We start from the raw sequence: 21,566 nt of genomic DNA, 5'->3' as shown, positions 1-21,566 counted from the left end.
GCGCACGTGTACAAAGCTTTAATCGCAAAGCATCACGGGATATCATGACGTAATGACTATGTTCGCCGCCATTTTCCTTGTGCGAACGCCAAGGGGTGCACGTTGTTTCCCTACTCCTTATTTTTTCGGATTTTCTTTCGGCGTTATGCCCAAAAAGAAGGATAAAACGAAGTCTTCTGCCCACGGGGGCGATTCAGGTAGCCTTTCGGAGGACCAGACAGGTCGGAATGGCAAGAGAAGTGGTCAGTTTCCCAACGCTAGGCAGGCAAAATTCCTTGCCGTGGAAAAGACAGGCGTGCCTGTACTTGCCTCCGGACAGGAGGAAGAGGAGTCGGGTGAACGAAAAGTCCCCGCTCCTACAGCTGGAGGTTCGGAGGGAAAAGAGAAGAACCCCAACCTCATTCCGCCGCTAGTGGAGCGAAATGCCCCTTCGGCGTTGGCACTGGGAAAATCGGCCAAGGAAGGAGACGGCGCGGAGCTGCCCCGGCCCAAAATTCCTCCGGGCTCGGAGGAGTTGGGCTCCCCGACCATGCCGAAGCTTGGTCGGGAAAAGTCTCCTCCACCCCCACCTCCACCAGGAACACCCTTCCCGCCTGGATTCGACGCTGCCTCTTTTCTTCAGTGGGTCAGTTCCAGCCTGGGACTTCCTCAGGCGTCCAGTTCATCCCGCCAACCTCGGGACGTTGACGGGGCGGTAGCGTCGACCAGCCGAGCCGGCGTAGTCGGTTCCGGGCGCAAGCATCCAGGTTCGGAAGTGGAAGAGTGTTCGGAGGAGGGGGAAATCACCATTTCGGACTCTGAAGAGTCTGATGAAGGTACTAGTAACTCCTTGTCATTCGATAATCCTTACGATAAGAAAGGGAAAGAATCTGAACTTCCCGAGCAAGTCGCTACATTTTTGACCGAGGTCTTTACTCATAAATTAACGTATGCGGAGTTCAAGGAGAGGAAGGAAGCTTTTCCAACTCCACCTAGCGTGGAGTTAGCGCTTCGGGCACCCATTCTAGACCCAGTAGTGGCGAATATGATTAAGAACGACACCGTCAACACGGATAAGAATTTTAGTGATTGTCAGGATAAGATGCTCATGGCTGCTAACCCTCTGGTGGAGCTTTTAGCGGCAGTTAAGGGTTCGGACCATCCCCTGAACCCAAATGCTGTGTGTAAAGCGATAGAATCGTCCTTGGTCTTTTTGGGTTCAGCTTCCTCTACTATGACTCAGTACAGAAGGGAATTGTGCGGCAGGGACATGAAACAGGATATGAAGCATGTTTTCAAGACCGACTTGCCCACTGGTTCTTCCAAATACTTGTTTGGAGACACCTTTTTGGAGAAGGTTAATACAGCCGATCAGGCTAGACGCACCTTGAGTAAGGCTTATAAGCCAGCCCCTTCGAGTACTTCTAGGGCTAGGGACAGGTTTCAGTCCAACCGCTCGAAGTTTAACTATAACTACAACAAGTACTCCTCAAACTCAAAGGGTTACAATTTTCGTCCCTACTATAACAACAACAACAACTACAACAATGCTAGACCATGGTCAAATGCCGGGGGTAAGAAAACCTCGGGGTTTCGTTCAGCGCAGGGCACAAAAGGCCCAAACAAACAGTAGCTCTTCCTCGTCATCAGACTCTGCTCTGTTCTCCGGTTCAGCACGCAGGGCGAACAGCTTTTTTCATGAAAAACTGGGAAAGGATTTCAACAGACAGATGGCTTTTGCAAACAGTTCGGGGTTACCGTATAGAATGGGAGTCCACTCCAGTTCAGTTCGTTCAGCCGGTCACAAATATATCTGGGGAGGACAGAGCAAAGGTTGTAGACGAGGAAGTGCACAGTATGTTGGAGAAAGGTGCAGTGGTCCAGGTGGAGCCCTGCGAGGGCCAATATGTTTCTACGATTTTCCTAGTCCCGAAAGCTCGGGGAGGCTGGAGACCGGTTATAAACCTAAAGTCTTTAAACAAGTTTGTTCTGAAACGTACTTGCAAGTTCGAAGGGATAAACCTAGTCAAAGAGTTGTGGAAAAAAGGAGATTTTCTAGCAACTATAGATCTAAAGGATGCGTACTTTACCATCCCAATAGCTCAGAGCGATCGAAAATTCCTTCGTTTTTCGTGGAGAGGAGTTCTTTGGGAATTTCAGTGTCTTCCCTTCGGTCTGACGTCGGCGCCGAGGGTATTTACCAAGGTTTTGCGGCCGATTGTGGCCATTCTAAGGAGACAAGGATTGTTAATAGTAATTTTCCTAGACGACTTACTGATCATTGCAAGGTCGAGGGAACAGTGCTTAGAGCACATTGCTATAGCCAGAGAGCTTCTAGAGCAACTCGGTTTTGTTCTCAACCTGGAAAAGTCGCAGTTGATACCGTCTCAGGTAGCGACCTTCCTAGGCCTTGTTCTCGATTCTCGTACTTTGACAATTTACCTACCAGAAGACAAGTTAGACAAGGTAGTGAGTTCTTGCCAATCACTTCTAGAACAGGAGGTGATAGGAACCAGGCAGCTAGCCAGCGTGGTGGGGCTGTTAGAGTCCACCAAGCAAGCCATTCTTCCCGGGCCCTTACATTTCCGGGCTCTGCAACAGCTTCTCAATTTCGGCATAAAGAAGCCGGGAAAATTCGACTCTTCAGTCAGTCTAACCCCAGATGCAGTAAAAGATCTACAGTGGTGGATCAGTCATGTGCGCGAAGTAAACGGTCGCCGAGTCTTTGTTCCGTCAGACCTGACAATTTGCACAGATGCCTCACTGGAGGGATGGGGCGCGCATTGCAATGGTCAGGAGACAGGCGGGCGCTGGTCACAGACAGAAGCGCGCATGCACATCAATTGGCTAGAGTTGAAAGCGGCCTTCCTGGCGCTAAGAAGCTTTGTGAGCGCGGATACTCAGCATGTTCTGCTAAGGCTGGACAACACAACAGCCGTTGCATATGTGAATCACATGGGGGGAACAAGGTCGCCAGATCTGGCAGCCTTGGCCCTGGAGATGTGGTCGTGGGCCTTGGAAAGAGGCCTGATGTTGTCTGCAACTCACGTTCCCGGATTGACAAACACCCTAGCGGACAGGTGTTCGCGGGTTTTTCTGGACAAGGTCGAGTGGCAACTGAACCGCTCAGTTTTCCTGTCATTGAACAATTGGACAGGCAATGCATTGACAGTAGATCTGTTTGCGTCTCGTCTGAATGCTCAGCTGAAGGAGTATGTCTCTTGGCACCCAGAACCAGAGGCCATGGCAGTGGATGCTCTAAACATTCACTGGGGCAACCTGGGGCTAGCGTATGCCTTTCCCCCCTTCAGCCTAGTGTTCAAGGTACTGAGAAAAGTCCAGTCAGACGTAGCAACAGTGATTTTGATAGCTCCAGTTTGGAAGTCTCAGGCTTGGTACCCCAAGGTGTTGAACATGTTGTTCGAGAGTCCGGTTCTCCTGCCACAGAGCTGGGATCTGCTGTTCCTGCCACACAACAGGAGACCCCATCCGCTGTTGCCAGATCTGATGCTTGCCGCGTGGCCAATATCAGGCGACAGTTGCAGGGTCGGGGCCTTTCGGCAGGGGCTTCAGACCTCATCCTCTCGGCTTGGAGAGAAAGTACTTCTAGACAGTATCAGTCAGCATGGGCTCAGTGGGCCAGCTGGTGTGATAGAAGGGAGATTGATCCAGTTTGCGGCTCTATAGAGAGCGTAGTAGAATATCTGGAATGGATGTTTCGACAGAACTACAGCTATATGTCAATTGGGGTGGCTCGTTCTGCGATCTCGTCTGTTCACTTACCAGTAGACCATTGTAATGTGGGTAGTCACCCTCTAGTGTCCAAACTGATGAGAGGTGTGTTTCACAAACGTCCTCCTTGTCCAAGATATGTTTCAACATGGGACGTCAGTCGGGTCCTAGAGTACCTTCTGCATTGTTGCCCAGCTAATAGTCTTAGTTTGAAACAATTGTCTCATAAGTTGGTAACACTAGCGGCATTGGTATCAGCCGACAGAGGTCAAACTTTAGCGGCTCTCGACTTGAGATTCATGAAGAAATGTAGAAACGGTGTTTCTTGGACAATTCCTACCCTGCTAAAAACTTCTAGACCAGGAAAACCTGCCAGAAAGTGTTTTTGGGCGGCCTTCCCGCAGGACAGGCGCTTGTGTGCCTTCACATACCTGAAGGAATATCTAAGGCGGACTTCTTCCCTTCGGAAAGAAAGGGGGGGGGAGCAGAAGTTGTTCATATCATACAGGAGACCACACAGGCCGGTTGGTTCTGCGACCCTGGCCAGGTGGGTTAAGTCAGTGTTAGGCACGGCAGGTGTCGACACAGCAACTTTCTCAGCTCACTCCACTCGAGGAGCGTCCACTTCAGCTGCTGCAGCTGCCGGGGTGTCTCTACATAGCATCATGAAGGCAGCGGACTGGTCACGAGAGTCTACCTTCCTGAAGTACTACAGGAGGGACAACAACCAACACACGTTTGGCCAGGCTGTGCTGTCCACGGCTCTGAAGTCTGCATAAGGTAAACGATATACCCAAATAGGGAGTGTGCAGGTATAATTGAGGATTAGGCAAATTGTACTTACCATGAAGGATAATCCCAATTATACCTCACACGAACTATTTGGGTATATCTTCCCACCCTTGCTGTTCTTCAGCTTCCAAGTAGCTGAGAATGCCCACCCATGGTGAACAGCACAGACTCTTTCTCGCACGTCGTCAAATGGCGGCGAACATAGTCATTACGTCATGATATCCCGTGATGCTTTGCGATTAAAGCTTTGTACACGTGCGCCACCTAGCGATAAGCATAGGAAATACTGCATAAGGTAAACGATATACCCAAATAGTTCGTGTGAGGTATAATTGGGATTATCCTTCATGGTAAGTACAATTTGCCTAATCCTCAATTATCTATGGAATTACTGACCACTTGTTACTTTTGTCAAAGGCTTTAGATTGCAGCTTAAGAAATAATAATATTCAAAGGATTGTTGCATAGAGGAGTGTAGTTCATAAATGGCAGTAACTATGTAAGCCACATTACTTCTGTGTTGAATAATGATGTATGAATACTGTCAGTGTCAAGACTCAAGAGTGATGTAGACTTTAGTAAATTTCTGTCTCTTAGAAAAACTTAATTTTACATACTAAGAAAATAGAATAGTTGATAATAGAATTTATTCATTTCCCTGTTATGGATGTTATACTGTAGTTGGTTTATTTTCATCATAAAAGACTGACATCTGTGTATGTGGCTGTGGGTAAAAAGTCTGAATATGTGTACTGGTAGTTTCCATTTGCCAAATATTGGCTGTCAGCAATACTTGTACAAAAGTATGACTCATTTATAGTTTGGCTACAAACAGTGATATTTTGTAATAGTGACACTATAGAAGGATGGCAAACTAGAACTATGCATATGGATAGACAAACAAGTCCATTACATTTCTGTCGTGAAAAAAAAGTGACTGCAAAAATGTACTGAATGTACTGGTAACATTCAGGTAGCATGTTACATATGTGTACATTTCAAGCAATTTAACAAAATCTCTATACTGGGAGACTAAGAGAATATGCAGTACAGGTGTGGTATTGTGTCACCAGTGTCTGTGGATTTGATAGGAACATCTCTAGACAAATAGGAAAGTCTGGCTGTCATTCTTAACTGTTTAGATGGAACAGATGCACGAGAAATGGCAGGTACTCTGTCCATCAAAAACAGCAGTACTCCATGACACATGGTATTGATAAATGATGGCATCTGTAACATATAAGGTTCTACCATATGGTGTACTAAGTCCTTACTGGTGTTGTATATGTGCCTCAACCATATCAAATGAAGTAGTCCAGTGCCTTGTGAAACACAAGTGACATTTGCAGTTTTAGTGTAAGCCTTTAAGTCTTGACTGTTTTGTGGAGTTATGCTTTCAAAGCAACATGTTATGTATTGTATTACACCATTGCCTAGTTGCATGATACTTTGTTAATCTAGAGTTCTCTACTGTCACAAATGTTTGTGATAGGAGATATTGGCCAGGTCCAACAGTAGGAATATGTAGGCATTCCTATCCATAGTCCAATATGGTTCTTGTGCATGATTTAGTTAATTATTATAACTCTTAAAATTTAAATGAGTCTGTACTTACCCTGGTATTGTAATTGCTTTTGGTATCGATTATTTCAAAGGAGTAATGATAGCAGTAAAAGCCTATAAAGCAAGATTGTCAAACTGTAATACTGTTCTACTACCATACAGTTAGTGACAGTTAAATCACTACAGCAGGGCTGTAACAAGACTAGAACAGTTGGATACAAAAAACCTTAAGAGTGCTGGTATGACATCTACCCTAAGAACTGTCTTGTGAAAGGGTTTTTTTCAAGGTTCGCTTTTTCAGCATCCTTCCCATTGGTTTCAGATGATCCCACTATAAAGCAGTTGTAAGGGATTTCTGTTGCATTCGTATTCTGGCTTTATATATGTTGCTAATGTTATCAGTAGAATAACCACATCAAGTACTATGTATGTTCAATCAAATTTGACAGTATCTGTTTATTTTATGCCACAGACAGTTACGTCAATAACTTTTACACGTGCATATCCATGTACAAATGTACTTTAGTTATTGCACTGTATGGATACACCCATGTGCAGAACAAACAAGATTGTCAAAATACTGTAAAATGTTTGATACAATAAAAAATCCATATTCATACATTGTTGCCAGTACTTTATTGCAGCTGGCTTCCATTATAATTTACCTGTAACTTTTTGGGTCATGATAGACCTTGTAAGTGAATTTCACATGTACATTTAGCACTATTTCAAGATAACATGAATTATCAAAATCTCATGATTTTCACAATATATTTCCACAATATATGAGAGAGTTTTCTTCTACCATTCAGCAACACCAAAATTTTCTATTATTGATTATGATTTCATATATATATATATGCACATGCAATTAAGGAATATTGCACTAGACTACTCCATATCACTTGTGGCAAAATGCCAAAGAAATAAAGGAGAAATGGATTAACAAAGGGGTATTCTATTCAAACTCATTCGACTAGTTTTGATGACAATATCTTTTGACAATGACAGATCATAAACCAACATAACAGCTGACAAGGCACACTTAGATGACTTGATTGACCAGAGGTTTGCCACTGAGGGCATCCAGCAGGTTCTGTACAGCCAGTGCCATCATGTTGCTCCTGGTCTCTACTGTAGCACTGCCCAGGTGTGCCGTGAAGGTCACATTCTGCAGCTTGAGCAGGGGGTGGTCTTCAGGCAGGGGCTCTGGGTCAGTCACGTCCAGGGCTGCTGCAGCGATGGTCTTCTTCTCCAGTGCCTCCAACAGTGAACCTGTGTCAATGATGCCACCTGTGTGAAGATATCAACAACATGGTAGGGTTGAATAAAAAAAACACGCAAGTTACTCAAGCAACTGGATATGGTTTTGGAAACAGACATTTCAGGTAACATCCACTACGTACCTTTTGTCACTGACACTAGTAGTGGATGCTACTCGAGACATCTGGATGTTTCCAAAACCATACCCAGTTGTTTGAGTAACTTTTTTTGGTGTATCTTATTGTTTTAAACCTTCATTGATACATAGGAAAAACCATGTAAGGGGAAATCTATACAGAAGGCAGAGAAAACATTATATTTATAAAAGAAAACAGGAGACGTTACTCATAATGTAGATTCCCAGAAATTACCAACAATGTAAACTTTAAGGTATTCTGAGCTAAGATTATACAGTACAATCCTGTTGAATCATTGAAACCTACTAGACAAAGGCAAGGAAGAGAACTTGACCAACCCCTTGCAATGTTAATGATGGTAGCAGATGGCTTCATCAGCTCAAACTGCTTTTTGCCAAACATTCCTTTTGTTTCAGCTGTTAGTGGAGTCACTATGATGACAAAATCACACTTTGGCAAGAGCTCCTCCAGCGTGGCACAGTACTGGGCACCCACTGCTTCCTCTTCAGCCTGTGGTCTGAAGAAATGGAACAGCTCAACAACTCATCCACTTCATACTGAAAACAGTCCCTAAACTGGGAGCTCATATTCAGTGCAATAAACCATATATTCATGACTGTCAATGTACTCAAGAAAAAATTTAAAAATCTTATGTCCAACTTATAAAAGCAAACAGAAATCGAGGGATGCTTGAGACATTCTACAATGATATGTAACTTATGTATATTAGAAGAAGAATACTTCACACCTAGTACCTTTTGTTCCTATTGTGGTAGAATATGTTCATCTTGAAGGCATGGGCTCTCTGGGCTAGGGCATAGCCAATACCTCCCATACCCACAATCCCAAGGGTGGCTCCTGACACCTGTCGACCACAGAAGTTGATCTGCCACTTAATAGGATTCCTCACTATCTGGTCCCCTGAAAAAAAACAAAGGAAATACATGTACTCCATTCTCATGTAAGGATCGAGGGTAAAGGAGTGAAGGAGGGTTAACATAGAAAAGGGAATCATCATCATATTGGGAGGAGTAGCTGGACCAAGCCCACTCTAGATCTCCAGGAATATCTTTAAGATAATTTAATCAAGAGGATTGCTCACTAACTCACACACACACTTGCTCTTAACTAGTGTGGAAATCTCAACATAGACCAATGCAATAGGCACACACATTTTGTATGTTGAAGTGTTCAGACTTTCTTCACACACATTTGATAAATTTATCTCCAAGCAGATTCTGTGGGGCAAGGGGAGTCTATATTGGCCACCTGTATCCGTTAGCCTCCTGTATCTCTTGGCCGCATGGATACAGGACAATAATGGATACAGGTGGCCAACATAGACAAAGTCCTCTTGCCCCACAGAATCTGCTTGTAAATTAATCTACTTACCTTCCAGCAGCCTCCTGGCAGATGCCAGCAGCAGTGTCATGCCCATGTCTGCAGTGGTTTCGTTGAGGATGCGTGGAGTGTTGCACACCTTCAGTCCTCGGGAAGCTAGCATGTCCAGGTCCAGGAAGTTTACTCCTGCTCCAACATTGCTGATCACCTTCAAGTTGGGCAGTCCATCCAGCAAGGCAGCATCCAAATGTGGTGCCTTCAAATGCAAACACAGAAGTCTGTATTAGCATGGCTTTCAGCATGAATGGTATCAAAGCTTTAATTGTGTCCAAACAGAAAGAATAAAATCTGATTTTCTGTAGCAGTTTGTATGATTGGAATCCTTTTGCAAATTTATCCTACTAGTACATTATAATCACACATACCGTGACCCATAGGATGACACCTTGGATGAGCTGGGAATACTTTTCCTTGTTCTTGAGAAAATCCTCAAACCACACTACATTGAGGTGCTTCTTTAAAATGTCCACTCCATAATAAGGGATGCCTTTCTCATCATCGGCTAATGATGCTAAAACAAATGGCTTGTCATTCCCAGAGATGTCTGCCATCTTTTACGTTCAGAGGTGCAACCTGTCAACCAGATGCAGACAATAGTGTTAGCCAGAGACAGAAGAAACTTGAAAGCTCGTCAACCATGTTAACAGGACTGAATGCATTATAGTAACATTTAATACACTCAGTACACTCTGCATACTGGGTGTGAACTATAATTTTTCATGTCAAAAAATCATTATGAACTTGATAGCTACTACTCTACTAGGACACTTGCCCAGTAGGCCAAAGGTGAGTGTAACAGTGGGGGGCTTATAGGCGCTACCAGCAGATCCGGCAAACGGGTCTAGACCTTTTTAATAGCGGAGAGGTTAGAGTGTCTGCCTGTGGACTGGTGCCCGGGTTTGGTCGTGGGTTCGAACCCCGGCCCGGGACCAGTGGGGTTTTTACTGGCTCCTCCTGTTTCTTACAGTGGTTCCTCACACCAGCCCTGGGAGTTCTGGCAAAGAGTGCCGCTCCCGGGATGTCGAATTCGGAAGATTTGAGGACGAATCTTGAAAAGAAAAGGGGGAGTAGTGTAACAGTGGTCCCGGGTCGTGGGTTCGAACCCCGGCCCGGGACCAGTGGGGTTTTTACTGGCTCCTCCTGTTTCTTACAGTGTGCACAGAAAGGGTAGCCTATTCTGGTAGCCTGGTCTTGTACTAAGCCAGTTCAGCCTTTTCCATAAACCTCCTATTATAGCAAGTAGTACTGGACCAATTTGATGTTTGATTTAAAAGTTTGTACCGTGATAGCTCAGCTATTCTGCTCTGCTCAGGAGTCAGGACCGGTTGACCAGTTATTGACCTTTGGCTGACCACCGATGATCATTTGACTGGGAGCAAAGTTAAACATTTCCTAAACTTTGTGGAAGAAACTAATAATTTTGTCTCTGGGGGTGTAAAGGCACTGAAAATACAGCTAATGACGAACCAAATTAGGCAAACAAAAAGTCAACTAGGATATCATGAACATAATATTTATTCATACACTGTAAAATTATCTGATGAGTATTGGTATGTTTTGGCAGTTTTGTGCTCAAAATATGAATAACCTTATACACTCCTTAGACAATAATAGACTATTCCTTAGCAAAGCAACCTCTCGCGAGAGTATGCGCTGGACGAGAAAGGACGATAACTCGATGCGTCATTTGGAGGGAAACAACTCCAACCATTTCTATCTCAAAAACCATCGATTCGAATTTGTCTAAAAGGCCGAAATCTCCATTCTTTTGGGTACTCTCCGGTAGCAGTTCACCTCCTGGTGTTTGTGTGAAATACACAACAAAAGAAGGTAGGTATTTTGGGTCCCAAATGAGCGGATTTGTGTGGTAATTTATAAGGGAAGTAGCGTGAAGACGGGGCTGAATTTGAGGTGGCAAATGTCGAGGTTAGTGCGTGTAGTTCAGGCGTTCCAAATGTGAAAGTAGCGCAAAATTTGGTGTCCTTGTACCGCTGGATGTACGAGATTTGTGTTGGAGATGTTATATTAAAGCAGCGGTGGTTTACTGAACAAAAAATGATTTAGCACCAGTAGTCTGATTGTTTCACAAGGCTGGCCAACTGGGAATAAAAATGGCGGCATAATTTTTTTGTTGCAGCAGCATGCAGAAGCCGAATTTTTGAGAGTGAAGTTATCACATTTTCTGCATGATTTTGGCTACATTCGGCGCAATTTTCAAAACTTGTTATGAGACAGCTTTCATACTCAGAGTCAAATTTTGTCAAATGTTGTTCTAATCAAGTTTGAGATAATATTAGTCATAAGGCTAAACATGTCAAATAATGAATTCTATTTACTATAAGTTCACATGCTGACTAAATGATAATGTAAAATATTGCAAAATAAAGTTATTAACATTCCTGCGTAAGAATATTAGCAATAAACCTGTTACATGTATTATTTTTATTTAAAGATCTAAAAAGTGTTAAGATTTAGGTACAACAAGTTGCTCAGTGTAAGCCAGCCAGCCGGTGTAATAAAGGTTTATAGGTATAACCAGTCGGTGTAATATAGCCAGCTGCCGCTGCATCATGTGTCTGCAAAGCTGGTGTGTTATGCAGACTGGGGGTTATACCTGCTATACAGATGCAGATACAGACATGCCATTAATTTATTTTACCTCTCATTTATGCCATATTTTTTATTGTGTCTTTCAGATTCAGTTCCATAAGGAACATTGTCACCAGGAGTGGAGACCCAACATGGACACCTTAACCTGTGGTCTGTGTCTGCAGCAGTTTGGGGAGATCACTGACTTCCTGGATCACAAGAAAAGTCATGCTGACCCTGATACACCTGCTGCTCCTGATCCAGGTGCCTCCACCTGTCCAATCGAGGAACCACCTGCAGAACCAGGTGCGACAAACTTACAGAATATTTCCTTATACTAGTACCCCTGCTAAGGAGGATTCTTACTCTTGTGATAAATGCATGTATGTATGACACACCCTTTGTTGATGTTTCTCAGAACATGGTCCAAATTTCTTCCAACAGCATTACCTGTTCCAGATCCTGTTGAGTCCACGAGCAGCACTTGTATCTGGACCTGCAAGCTGTGTAACCTGTTCGCTCTGAGCAAGGCGGAGCTACGCTCACACCTCCAGACCGAGCACACAGACAGCGTGCCACACGGGAACACAGAAAACTTCATCTCTCAGCTGATGCCGCTCTCCAACATGCCAACATCCCCACAGAAGGAAACATCCACTCAGCCGGGTGAAGCAGTGTTCTCCAGCCTACCAGACATCAAGGTTAAAACAATGAGCAGTTCTACCATTGTCATACCACCGAAGAAAAAAAGGGGGCGCCCCAGGAAGAAGCCTGTAGATGAGAATTTAGAGTTACGCCTTGATGAGGAAAAAGGCACGACACATGATAAGCAAAGGCAGGCGATATTGTCTGCTGACGGAAAACTTGTGTGTGACAAGTGTAACCGCATGTTTGCACGAGAACGGCAGTACAGTCGGCACCGGTGCATGGCAGAGGAGACCAGGGATGAAGATGAGATGAAAGCTGCTGAGCTGGAAGAGATGAGAGCGAAGAGAAAGAGGGTAGCAGGAGTATCACAACTTGTAAGTACTTCTAGGCTATCTTCTAGACTGAAACAAGTGTGTGTATATGTGTTATTGTCTTGTTGACCTATATAAAGGCACTTGTAATTATTCACTAATTTCTGAAGTGCTTTTGATAGATTTGGCCCATTCTAGAAGGTTGAAGAAAGTAAAAGTTTTGAGCCACAAGTGATCATCTGCCATTGTCGTCAGTCATTCTCCCCTGAGAGTATCACAGATCTACTTTTGACATACATTGATCAATTTGTATTTGACTTTATGGTTTGACTAAAGTTAAAAGTGGCACTCACTTATTCCTTTATCCACTGACATGTAGGCAGCTAGAGAGCACAACTATGGAGCCACGGGTTCAACTCAGGGAAGAGCATCAGCCACTGCGACAACGGGAAACCAAGCAGATGGGGAGGGTGAAGGAGCAGAGATAGCTGAGATGGTGGGAGAGGATGTACAGACAGTTGTACAGGCAGAGGGCATCACTCACACCATCCAACAGTCCCTCAACTCCACAGCTGCACTTAAACCACCCTACCTGTTCAGCAGGTCCTCCCTGACTGTGTTCAGTTGTGAGTTCTGCAGCAAGGTAGGACAACTACCATAAATCAATTAATGTTATGGTCTCTTTTTTCCATTTACACTGCAATGTAAGATTTTGATGATTTATAGTACTTACAAGAATGTATGTTTTTGACCAATGATATTATAGGTGTTTAAGTTCCGCAATGGCCTTGTGAACCACTTGCGGGTGCACACCAAGGAGAAGCCGTTTAAGTGTGACCGATGTGACTATGCCTGCGCTGTGAAGACCAACCTGAAGACTCACATGCGGAAACACACTGGGGAGAGGTTCTACTGTGAACAGTGTGACTACACCTCCATCAACAAGGGGCATCTAAAGGTTTCTCTCATTCTTTTTGTACAGTCTGTGTCTATGATTATAATGTAATGACTAGAAACAGCAATTTAAAGATTATGTTGTCCATTAGTTAACTTAACTCTGTTCTTGTTCTGGTTTTCCTTCCAAAAATGTTTTAGGCAGGAGTAGATTGATTGCTGGAAACAGAACAAATGTAAAGGAAAGGAATACATGGCTGCTACCAGGTAATACATTATATTATAGGTATGATAGCCTAGGAATGGGTTGGATTGAGTTGACAATGTCAGGTGATAGATGGAAACATATGTATGTATTGTTTAATTCTGTCCATGTATTCTCTGTGTAGGACCACATTGCTACCAAACACAAGGGTGAGCGTCACGCCTGTGAGTTGTGTTCCAGTACCTACACCACCCTCAGGGCTCTGGTCAAGCACTTCAGGGAGAAACACGACCCCGAGACCAACACTGACACCAAGGTTTGTACATTTCAGGGTTTGGATAGTCACTTTGAAGTACATGTAACATGTATTCTAGCATTACAATTCTTTTGTTACTTAGACAAGTTTTCAATATCTCTGAGTCTCTAAGGAATGTTGAATTAAAGTAAGGGTGTGCTGGAATGCCCAAGCATCAAGTTTTGTAGTCACATCATGCTTAGGTTTACCAACATGCCTGTTTTATCTGTAATCGTCAGTCTATATTGGATAGATGAAGTTCCCTAAGATGTATGGTTGTTACACATTGCAGGAAATATTTGATAAGCTAAAGCTCCAGACACGAGATGGCGTCCGAGATCTCATCTACATCTGTGATCTCTGCAACCGCAAGTTCAAAACACGTTTGGACAAGGAGAGACATGTAGTTTTACATCAGGTTAGTGTTACTCTTACGATGAGAGGAAGGAGAGAAAAAGAGTGTACATGACTGTGTACAGGGGCCTGTGCATGTGCATATGTGTGTGTGTGTGTGTGTGTGTGTCAGTGCATGTGTGATAGTGTATCTCTGTGTGTAATGTTTGTCTGTGCCAATGTTGCTTGCTAGAATATGACACCATTGCCATTCACTAAGTTGTATAGTGATGATCTCCCGATGGTTGTTACCCAGGGTCAGAAGCCATTCCCATGTGGACTGTGTGAGTACTCCACCAACCGTCAGGCAAACCTGGACCTGCACATCAGGAAACACAAGTTCATCTATAACTGCTGCGAGTGTCAGGAACAGTTCCTCAGCTCCATCCCTCTCACTGCACATATACAGGAGGTATGTTCCAGTGTGCTATTCATCATAGTATTTTTAGGTTTACTATGGATGGTATGATCATGACATGGCTGTATAGCAACATACAATATTTGTTAGATTTTCCCAGAAGAATTTCTGTGGAAGCGGGCTTCAATAACGAACATACAGCCACCAGAATAAAGTTCAACATCATATTTCTTGCTTTTAAGGTTCAACATGTCTGATATCTTTGGTTCTGAAAGTGTTTCTTCATGATGTTGCTTTGTCAATTGTTCATCACAGGGAATATGGTTATCAGTCTTCCCTTCAGCAGGATGAATCTTCATCACTTTTTTTCCAACAATGTCCTGTTACAGAAACATGTTACAGAAGAGGCCACTCTTGATGTCCTGTTTGCTAAGAGCTTGGAAGGCAGCAGGTTTCTGTTCGAGTTTGGGAATGATGTGAAGGCGTTTGACTTTGACGGGTACCGGACCATTGAGGTGACCCCAGACGGTCAGCCCCTCCACGGTCCGGACGGGGAGGGACATCAGGGGGCAGAGGAGCTGCTGCTGGCTCAGGAGATGCAGATGGCACAGGAACAGCAACAACAGACAGCACAGGAACAGAAGGAGTCGGCACCAGGACAGCAAAACTCAGAACAGGAACAGCAAGGAAGTGACAATAAAAAGGATACTGAGGAAGATCAAGAGAAAAAAACTGACAAAGAAAGTGAAGAACCTGGCGCAGGTATTGTACATGTCTTTGTGGCACATGCAATGGTTTGTGTCAGATGACTGTAAACCCATTACTTTGGCACAAGTTCTTTCCTAAGCTATAGAGATTTTTTACTTTTTTTTTTGCTCCTGTGCCCTGAAATTAAAATCAAATGAGATAAGAAAGTTAGAATTTGATAAAAAGTTTTCCTAGTCATGAAAATTGTGACATCGTGTGTGACATGACTAAGAAAGAATGCGTAATGAAAATATATTTACCAATTATATTTCTGTGTTTCGTCTAACGCAAAGACTCCACTGAAAGCAAACCTGAAGAGGAAAAGTCAACTGAAGATCCAGAGGAGCAAGATGGCAAGACAGTCTTCGAAAGGCTGATGGAAAAGTTGGAGTACCGCAGCATGAATCTGGACATCTACAACAAGCTGAAAGTTCTGTATGGAGATATGGAGTGTCGGTATTGTGGGCGCTTCTTCTACTACGAGTGAGTCTTCCACTTCTACTCTTTTTAGGCTATATGACATTACTCTCTCAGTGGTTCAAGTAATGCCACATTACTACACATTACAAGTGTCACATAAAGATTGTAGGAAGGAAATTGTCCCTTTCTGGACATTTTGATCAGCATTGCCTTATCGTCCACAGCAAAACTCTGGCCCAGCATGAGCGTATCCACACAGGAGAGCGCCCGTTTGCGTGTAACGAATGTCCGTACGCCTCCGCTACCAAAGAAGGGCTGAAGAGACACATACAAGGTTCACACAGTAAGGTAAGTAGCTATACCAGTGTCAGTCTGAGTGATACAAAAACTTCAGGTACATGTTACTTTCAAAGGTTAAGTGTTGTGTTCTTTTTTTACCTCTTTTAAAAACCTTTTGGTCTACACAGTCATAAAATGTATTTTGTAACTGCAGAAGAAATTCGTTAATTTATCTACTGCTTTGTCTGAACATACAGCTAAGGCTACCTAACTAGCATGTGGCTATCATTAAAAGCAAACCTTGGCATGATGATATAATTTCTACAAATGTATTTAGTTTTAAAGACATGTATATTAAATCATGAGTGTGATATCTGTATCACTGTAGGTCCTGATGAAGTGTGAACACTGTGAGTTCAGTACTAACAACAAGTACACCCTGTGGCGCCACACCAAGAAGGAGCATGTACCTGTGGAGAACCTCAGAGACTCCTACACCTGTCCAGCCTGTACAGAAACCTTCACCAAGGAGAGGTCTGGACTTTCACACCATATTTGTTGTGCTTAACCTTTGTGATGTCAGACTCCATAAAAACCCATCTCTGTCGATAGAGGGGGAAAAGTGATTTGACTTAATGTTATTACTTGTTATACGTCAAACCTGTTCTTAAAGTTGATGGCTGTATTGGGCCTTTCTAGTCTCTTAAGGTACCAGAACATCTTTTATTACTGGTGCTACACTGTATTTCTTGCAAAAATAGTGGCAGAGACACTACTTGAGTCTTTTGATTACAAAAAATCATATCTACATATAAATTTAAAATGAGTACTGACATACATTATATAGATAGAAGATAGAAAGTTCACAGACCATCTAACAAAATTTCACTGCCTGGCCATACATGTTCAGATGATTCCAATATGCGTGTACATTTATGTGCCTCAGGAAAATCTGTATAGGTATCAGAATGTCATTATCCCTCTCTTGTTCATTGATATGAAACTAATGAGTACACATTTGTTCGTTCCAGGGCAATCAAGGTGCACATCAAGAAACACCACCCCTCCATGACACTGGAGGAGATCTCCCTGGTCCTGGGAAAGAGAGCACAGCTGAAGAGTGCCATGGGACAGAGAGCGTTCAAGTGTCCGTACTGTGGGAAACTGTTCAGGAAGAAGGAGCCAGACCTGAGGAAACACATCTGGGCACACGAGGGCATCAAACCCTTCAAATGTAGCCTGTGTCAGTTTGCCTGTCGCAGCAAGAGCAACCTCAAGGCTCACATGGTGAGGACTACACTGTAGCTTTCTTCTCTGCCTTATAAATTGTCAGAATTACTTGCTAGATAAGTCATGGAAGCCTGCATTACTTTATTTGTTATTCTTGGAGAGAAAGGCAACCATTATAAAGTTCCTTTTTCCGAGTAAAAATGGTTTCCTGTCATTTCATGTTTTTTTTGTAAATTTGCCTTCCCACAGTATGTTTTTTTGCAATTCTTCAAGGACAGTTTTTCCTGTCATTTTCACACTTTCCCTACTTTCCTTTGTGGTTCATATCTAATCATTTCAGTAGCCATCAGATTTTTGAAACAGTAAGTCTTATCCCTACACACTTGTTTCACCCATGGTTTTTCTCAGCTGCGTCACACCAAGGAGAAGAACCACCTGTGTGAGGAGTGTGGGAAGAAGTTCAAGACCAAGCAGAGTCTGAAGTTCCACAGTCAGCAGTACCACAACCAGGGTGGGGATGAGCTGAAGAGGTACTACTGCCAGATCTGTGACTACAGTGGCATTCAGGTAAGGCAGTGAATCTAATCTGCTCTGTGAATGTTATAGTTCTCACTTCGCTGTTTGAGCATAGTGATTAGGGCGCTGTGATTTAGCCCCTTACACAGTCTTTCAACCAGTGTAAGGGTGTTTTTTGTGGATGGGGACCTTCTGACCCTTCATATTTTTTTTAGGAAATGAAAATTTGACTTGAAGTTGAATTGAGCAGAGGGAGACAGAAGGAAAACATCTACATGTATTTATCAAAATCTGTCCCCGGATAAGCAAGAAATAGTGTCTCGGGGTTATGAGTTTGAAAATATTTTGGGCAGAATATCAGACCCCTAGCCATGTATTTTTGGACTCAATGCATGGCTTGCACCACAGAAAGTTTTCCTTCTGTATCTCAACACTATCATTAAATCAAACTGCAAGCATCAGGGCAGTTGCATGGCCGCTGCAGACATGTCCCTCCAGGATGTTCTGTGCTATGCTGTGAAAAAATTCTGGTGAGAACCCTGAATGTGACTGAGATGAGTTGTTACTCAGCATGGCCCATCCAAAAAATGTTCCCTTCGTTCCCCTGCCAGATTGCCCATCTTCGGAGACACATGGAGCAGCACTCGGGACAGAAGGTGCTGAAGTGCCCGCTGTGTCCGTACTCCTGTAACATCACAGGTGCCATGAAGAGGCACTTCAACAAGAAACATCCAGGCAAGGTGTACGAACAGACTGTGGCTACTGTCATCAAGCCGGATGTGGAGAGTACACAACAGGTGAGGGCTTGGTGCTCCTAATCATGGTCTTCAATTGAGGTTACATTGTATTTCCAATGAAAAACATGAAAGCTTTTTTGTACTATAATTCACTTTATGTTCATGGTAGCAAAAGTTTGCAGTCTGAGAAAAATGGAGGTCTTAAATTGTTCTAAAGGAAAAGTAATGCTCTGGGTAAAGCAATGCTCTGGGTGTTTCAGGAAAAAAAGTGGAGAAATGTTATCTGTAACATCAACTTAGACTAAGAGTTTCCTAACTACAGATGCAGGGTTTTTATTAGCCTAATCCATGTACCTTGTTTGACTCCCTCACCTGTTTAGGTAACCTGTTCAGCGACTGGTACCGACCAGGTCACAGAGATGCATGTGGAGATGCTGAAGTGCCCTGAGTGTGACTTTGTGTTCGGCAACCGCTGGGACCTCAACAAGCACCTACAGAAGAGACACGAGGCTAAGGTAGCCATCTCTTAAACATTTGACATATTGTTCTACTACCTTTACCCAGCCAGCGCAGTGTCGTTTGTGGCTTTTGAGAAAATTAAATTTTGTCAACAAGGACTTTATTTGTTGTTACCTAGGTGGTGAACCTTATGGAGGTGGATGCTGGGCTGGGTGCCACACATCACGTGGTGGAGGTGACAGAGAGTGGGGATGGCCAGGTCATCTATACTGATGCCAGTGAGTATTTGGACATGTATAAGCACTGTGGACCTGCTGTTAACATTAATTCCTGAAAATATGAGTAACCGTCCAAAGTAGATTGTTAAATCTATCCTGCATAATGTTAATAGCATGCTCCTGTAAAGAAATGATCACATTTTGTAGCATCATCCCATCAACTTCCTATCAAACTGCAGATTATGGTTTTGAGATCTCACTGTTTATTTATTGGCAAATTTTACAATACATTACACTAACTTTCAGGCAGTGTGGCTAATTTATGAAAGTCAACAATGACAGGGACAAAATAAATGTACAGTACAGATATGATCACCAAATGTCAAATCACGCATAGTTACTAATACTAGTAAAGCCTATCTAATAATCATAAAAGTCAGTCCCATGTGTCTGTATCCCTAAGCTGTTCCTTTGTCCCTGCAGCAGGTGTTCTGCAGACGGAGGGAGGAGACACGTCTGCAGCTGTCAACATCCTGCAGCAGATCATGGACATCACGCAGCAGGAGGTCGCCAACACTCACGTGGTCACCACAACGACAGCCTCCGAGTCACAGGTTTGGCCACATCATTCATGAACCTTTTGAACACACTTTTTAAAAGTTTTTGCAATAGTTTAAGTCATCAGGTTCTTCATAGCTCTTCTTTGTCGATTTTGATTATAGAACTTTTTCAAAGCTTGTCTTTGTCAATTTTGAATAAAAGTCAGCAGTTGATGACTGCATTTTGCCTGTTGACAGTTACCATTAAATCTGGTGAAATGAATAAGAGTTATTTCTGCCGCTTGTTTTTCTGCAGGCTATGGTAGCGCTGGCTCCTGATGCTGTAGTGGTGGAGCAGGCTGGTGGGGACGCTCTGCAGCACATCGTCAGCTCAGCCGAGGGGGACAGGACCCAGGGACAGGAGTACATTGTGTACCTCACCCAGTCTACAGACACTCTGTAGCTCACACACAACGAGACATGGAAATATCCAATACATTCATTGATTCTTATTGGCAGAAATATGCCAAGAGTTTTTCTTTGATGAAATTTGCAGTGAACTGATGAAATATATTAAGTTGAAGAATGGCTATATGTGACCTAGTCTGGTGAAACAAACTTTGCGACTCCAAAATCATAAAAGTTGTTTTGGCTTGATAATGTTTGTGGGTGTAATGAGTTCTTCCCTTTAGCTTCTGTGGTGTGTTAACCACTAATGCTTAGCCAAGTATTGTACATATGTGATTCACAATAAGAGGACATTGAAATAGACTGTAAGTAACGGCCTACTGTAAAGTAGCTCCTATCATTGGTTGGGTCCAGATAAGACTAACCCTCTAGGATAGACTTATGAATTTACAAATATTCAGATATCTATCTTCGTAACAAGACTAAGACTCTTTGATATAACTATGCATTCGTAGAAGCCTTTGTAAGTCAAATAACCAGGCTAGTCTGAAAGAAAAATAGCTGTCATCATGAATTTGAAAAAGTATACATTGAAAAATGACAATATGATGAAAAAATAACTTTTCACTTCATGGAAACTGTGCTGCAAGATAAAGCACAGTGAGAATGTTGGCTTCTACACAAAAGTATTGTAGAAGAACAGCTACCATTAGTTATTTTCAAGATAATACAAAACCTACTAATACAGGACAAGTAGAGAAAAAGTCATCAGGTGGCATCTATCTATTGATAACTGTTGGTGTTACCTTCCATATTGCTACTGGTGCTGGAAAGAAATCAACTGAGGTTTTCTAGTATGTTTCTAACGTTGTTATGAATATCATTATACAGCTGTAAATGTACTGTTGACAATGTATCAATAGTAATTAGAGATGTCTCTATGACACCATGCATCCAACTTCTGGTAAATTTTACCATGCCACAATATGCGATTGTATGGTAATATTGTATGATTTTGCTTTCAAACTTTGGTTTTAGAAATGTCTGATTTATCCATGCCTAACCATTGTTACCTTTTTGTTTGAACTTTTCAATGAAATGGACTACTGTTGATATATAAGATGTCTGTATATTGTATTAATCACTAAATTGTTTGCTGAGTAAAGACAGACATACCAAGTGTGCCTGTTGTGTCTTTAATGTTTACATCCGTTTGAAATCTTTCCACCAGGGCAGAGGGTTCTATTTTGGTTCCAGTTTATAGCTGTAAGGTCACAAGTAAGAGTACAAGTCACAATCCTTCTGTTGAATTTTAGTACTTGGTTGAAACATGACAGGAATATTGACCAAAAGCTCACTTTTCAATCGCTGGTAAAAAGCCGTTCTAGGAATGTTTGTCTCAAGATATACAGATGCAAGATTAATACGGTTCTTTCCTGGTAAATTCGTGATA

At 42.9% G+C, this 21,566-nt stretch overlaps 3 protein-coding genes across 4 annotated transcripts; 2 read left to right on the top strand and 1 right to left on the bottom strand.

Annotated features, from left to right (window-relative positions):
• Positions 1–29: 29 nt before the first annotated feature.
• On the top strand, positions 30–1,641 carry LOC109473516. The gene is made up of 2 exons (XM_019773394.1): positions 30–1,446; positions 1,507–1,641. Exons 1-2 carry the CDS (start codon positions 53–55, stop codon positions 1,610–1,612), a joined length of 1,500 nt encoding a protein of 499 aa, XP_019628953.1. The 5' UTR covers positions 30–52; the 3' UTR covers positions 1,613–1,641.
• Positions 1,642–6,497: 4,856 nt separating this feature from the next.
• LOC109473531 (glyoxylate/hydroxypyruvate reductase B-like) lies at positions 6,498–9,445 on the bottom strand. The gene is made up of 5 exons (XM_019773412.1): positions 9,233–9,445; positions 8,859–9,063; positions 8,222–8,387; positions 7,805–7,983; positions 6,498–7,359 (listed from the first exon to the last, which is right to left on the bottom strand). The coding sequence occupies exons 1-5, from the start codon at positions 9,416–9,418 to the stop codon at positions 7,112–7,114; spliced, it is 984 nt and encodes a 327-aa protein (XP_019628971.1). The 5' UTR covers positions 9,419–9,445; the 3' UTR covers positions 6,498–7,111.
• A 1,087-nt stretch (positions 9,446–10,532) lies between these two features.
• LOC109473494 (zinc finger protein ZFAT-like) lies at positions 10,533–21,295 on the top strand. 2 transcript variants are annotated; one of them, XM_019773363.1, is made up of 19 exons: positions 10,533–10,697; positions 11,564–11,762; positions 11,901–12,478; positions 12,795–13,058; positions 13,182–13,373; positions 13,699–13,830; positions 14,102–14,227; positions 14,459–14,614; positions 14,950–15,322; positions 15,601–15,790; positions 15,952–16,075; positions 16,395–16,540; positions 17,038–17,293; positions 17,645–17,803; positions 18,364–18,549; positions 18,870–19,004; positions 19,127–19,226; positions 19,653–19,780; positions 20,022–21,295. In XM_019773363.1, exons 2-19 carry the CDS (start codon positions 11,609–11,611, stop codon positions 20,166–20,168), a joined length of 3,546 nt encoding a protein of 1,181 aa, XP_019628922.1. In that variant the 5' UTR covers positions 10,533–10,697; positions 11,564–11,608; the 3' UTR covers positions 20,169–21,295. The 2 variants fall into 2 exon arrangements, with proteins under 2 accessions (XP_019628922.1, XP_019628921.1); XM_019773362.1 differs by having other exon boundaries at positions 10,534–10,697; positions 19,650–19,780.
• Positions 21,296–21,566: the final 271 nt, after the last annotated feature.

The sequence above is a fragment of the Branchiostoma belcheri genome, unplaced genomic scaffold (genome assembly GCF_001625305.1).
Source record: "Branchiostoma belcheri isolate BF01 breed outbred unplaced genomic scaffold, Haploidv18h27 scaffold3, whole genome shotgun sequence".
Classification (NCBI taxonomy): domain Eukaryota; kingdom Metazoa; phylum Chordata; class Leptocardii; order Amphioxiformes; family Branchiostomatidae; genus Branchiostoma; species Branchiostoma belcheri.
The sequence above is the reverse complement of the archived record's forward strand: the minus strand, read 5'-3'. Positions and strand labels throughout refer to the sequence as shown.

Coding starts and splice junctions, on each gene's coding strand:
- LOC109473516 (XM_019773394.1), top strand. CDS start 53: ATGACTATGTTCGCCGCCATTTTCCTTGTGCGAACGCCAAGGGGTGCA. Junction 1,447..1,506: donor TCCAACCGCTCGAAGTTTAA/CTATAACTACAA, acceptor TCCCTACTATAA/CAACAACAACAACTACAACA.
- LOC109473531 (XM_019773412.1), bottom strand. CDS start 9,418: ATGGCAGACATCTCTGGGAATGACAAGCCATTTGTTTTAGCATCATTA. Junction 9,064..9,232: donor GTGTCATCCTATGGGTCACG/GTATGTGTGATT, acceptor TTGCATTTGAAG/GCACCACATTTGGATGCTGC. Junction 7,984..8,221: donor TACCACAATAGGAACAAAAG/GTACTAGGTGTG, acceptor CCATTTCTTCAG/ACCACAGGCTGAAGAGGAAG.
- LOC109473494 (XM_019773362.1), top strand. CDS start 11,609: ATGGACACCTTAACCTGTGGTCTGTGTCTGCAGCAGTTTGGGGAGATC. Junction 11,763..11,900: donor GGAACCACCTGCAGAACCAG/GTGCGACAAACT, acceptor TTCTTCCAACAG/CATTACCTGTTCCAGATCCT. Junction 13,374..13,698: donor TCAACAAGGGGCATCTAAAG/GTTTCTCTCATT, acceptor TTCTCTGTGTAG/GACCACATTGCTACCAAACA.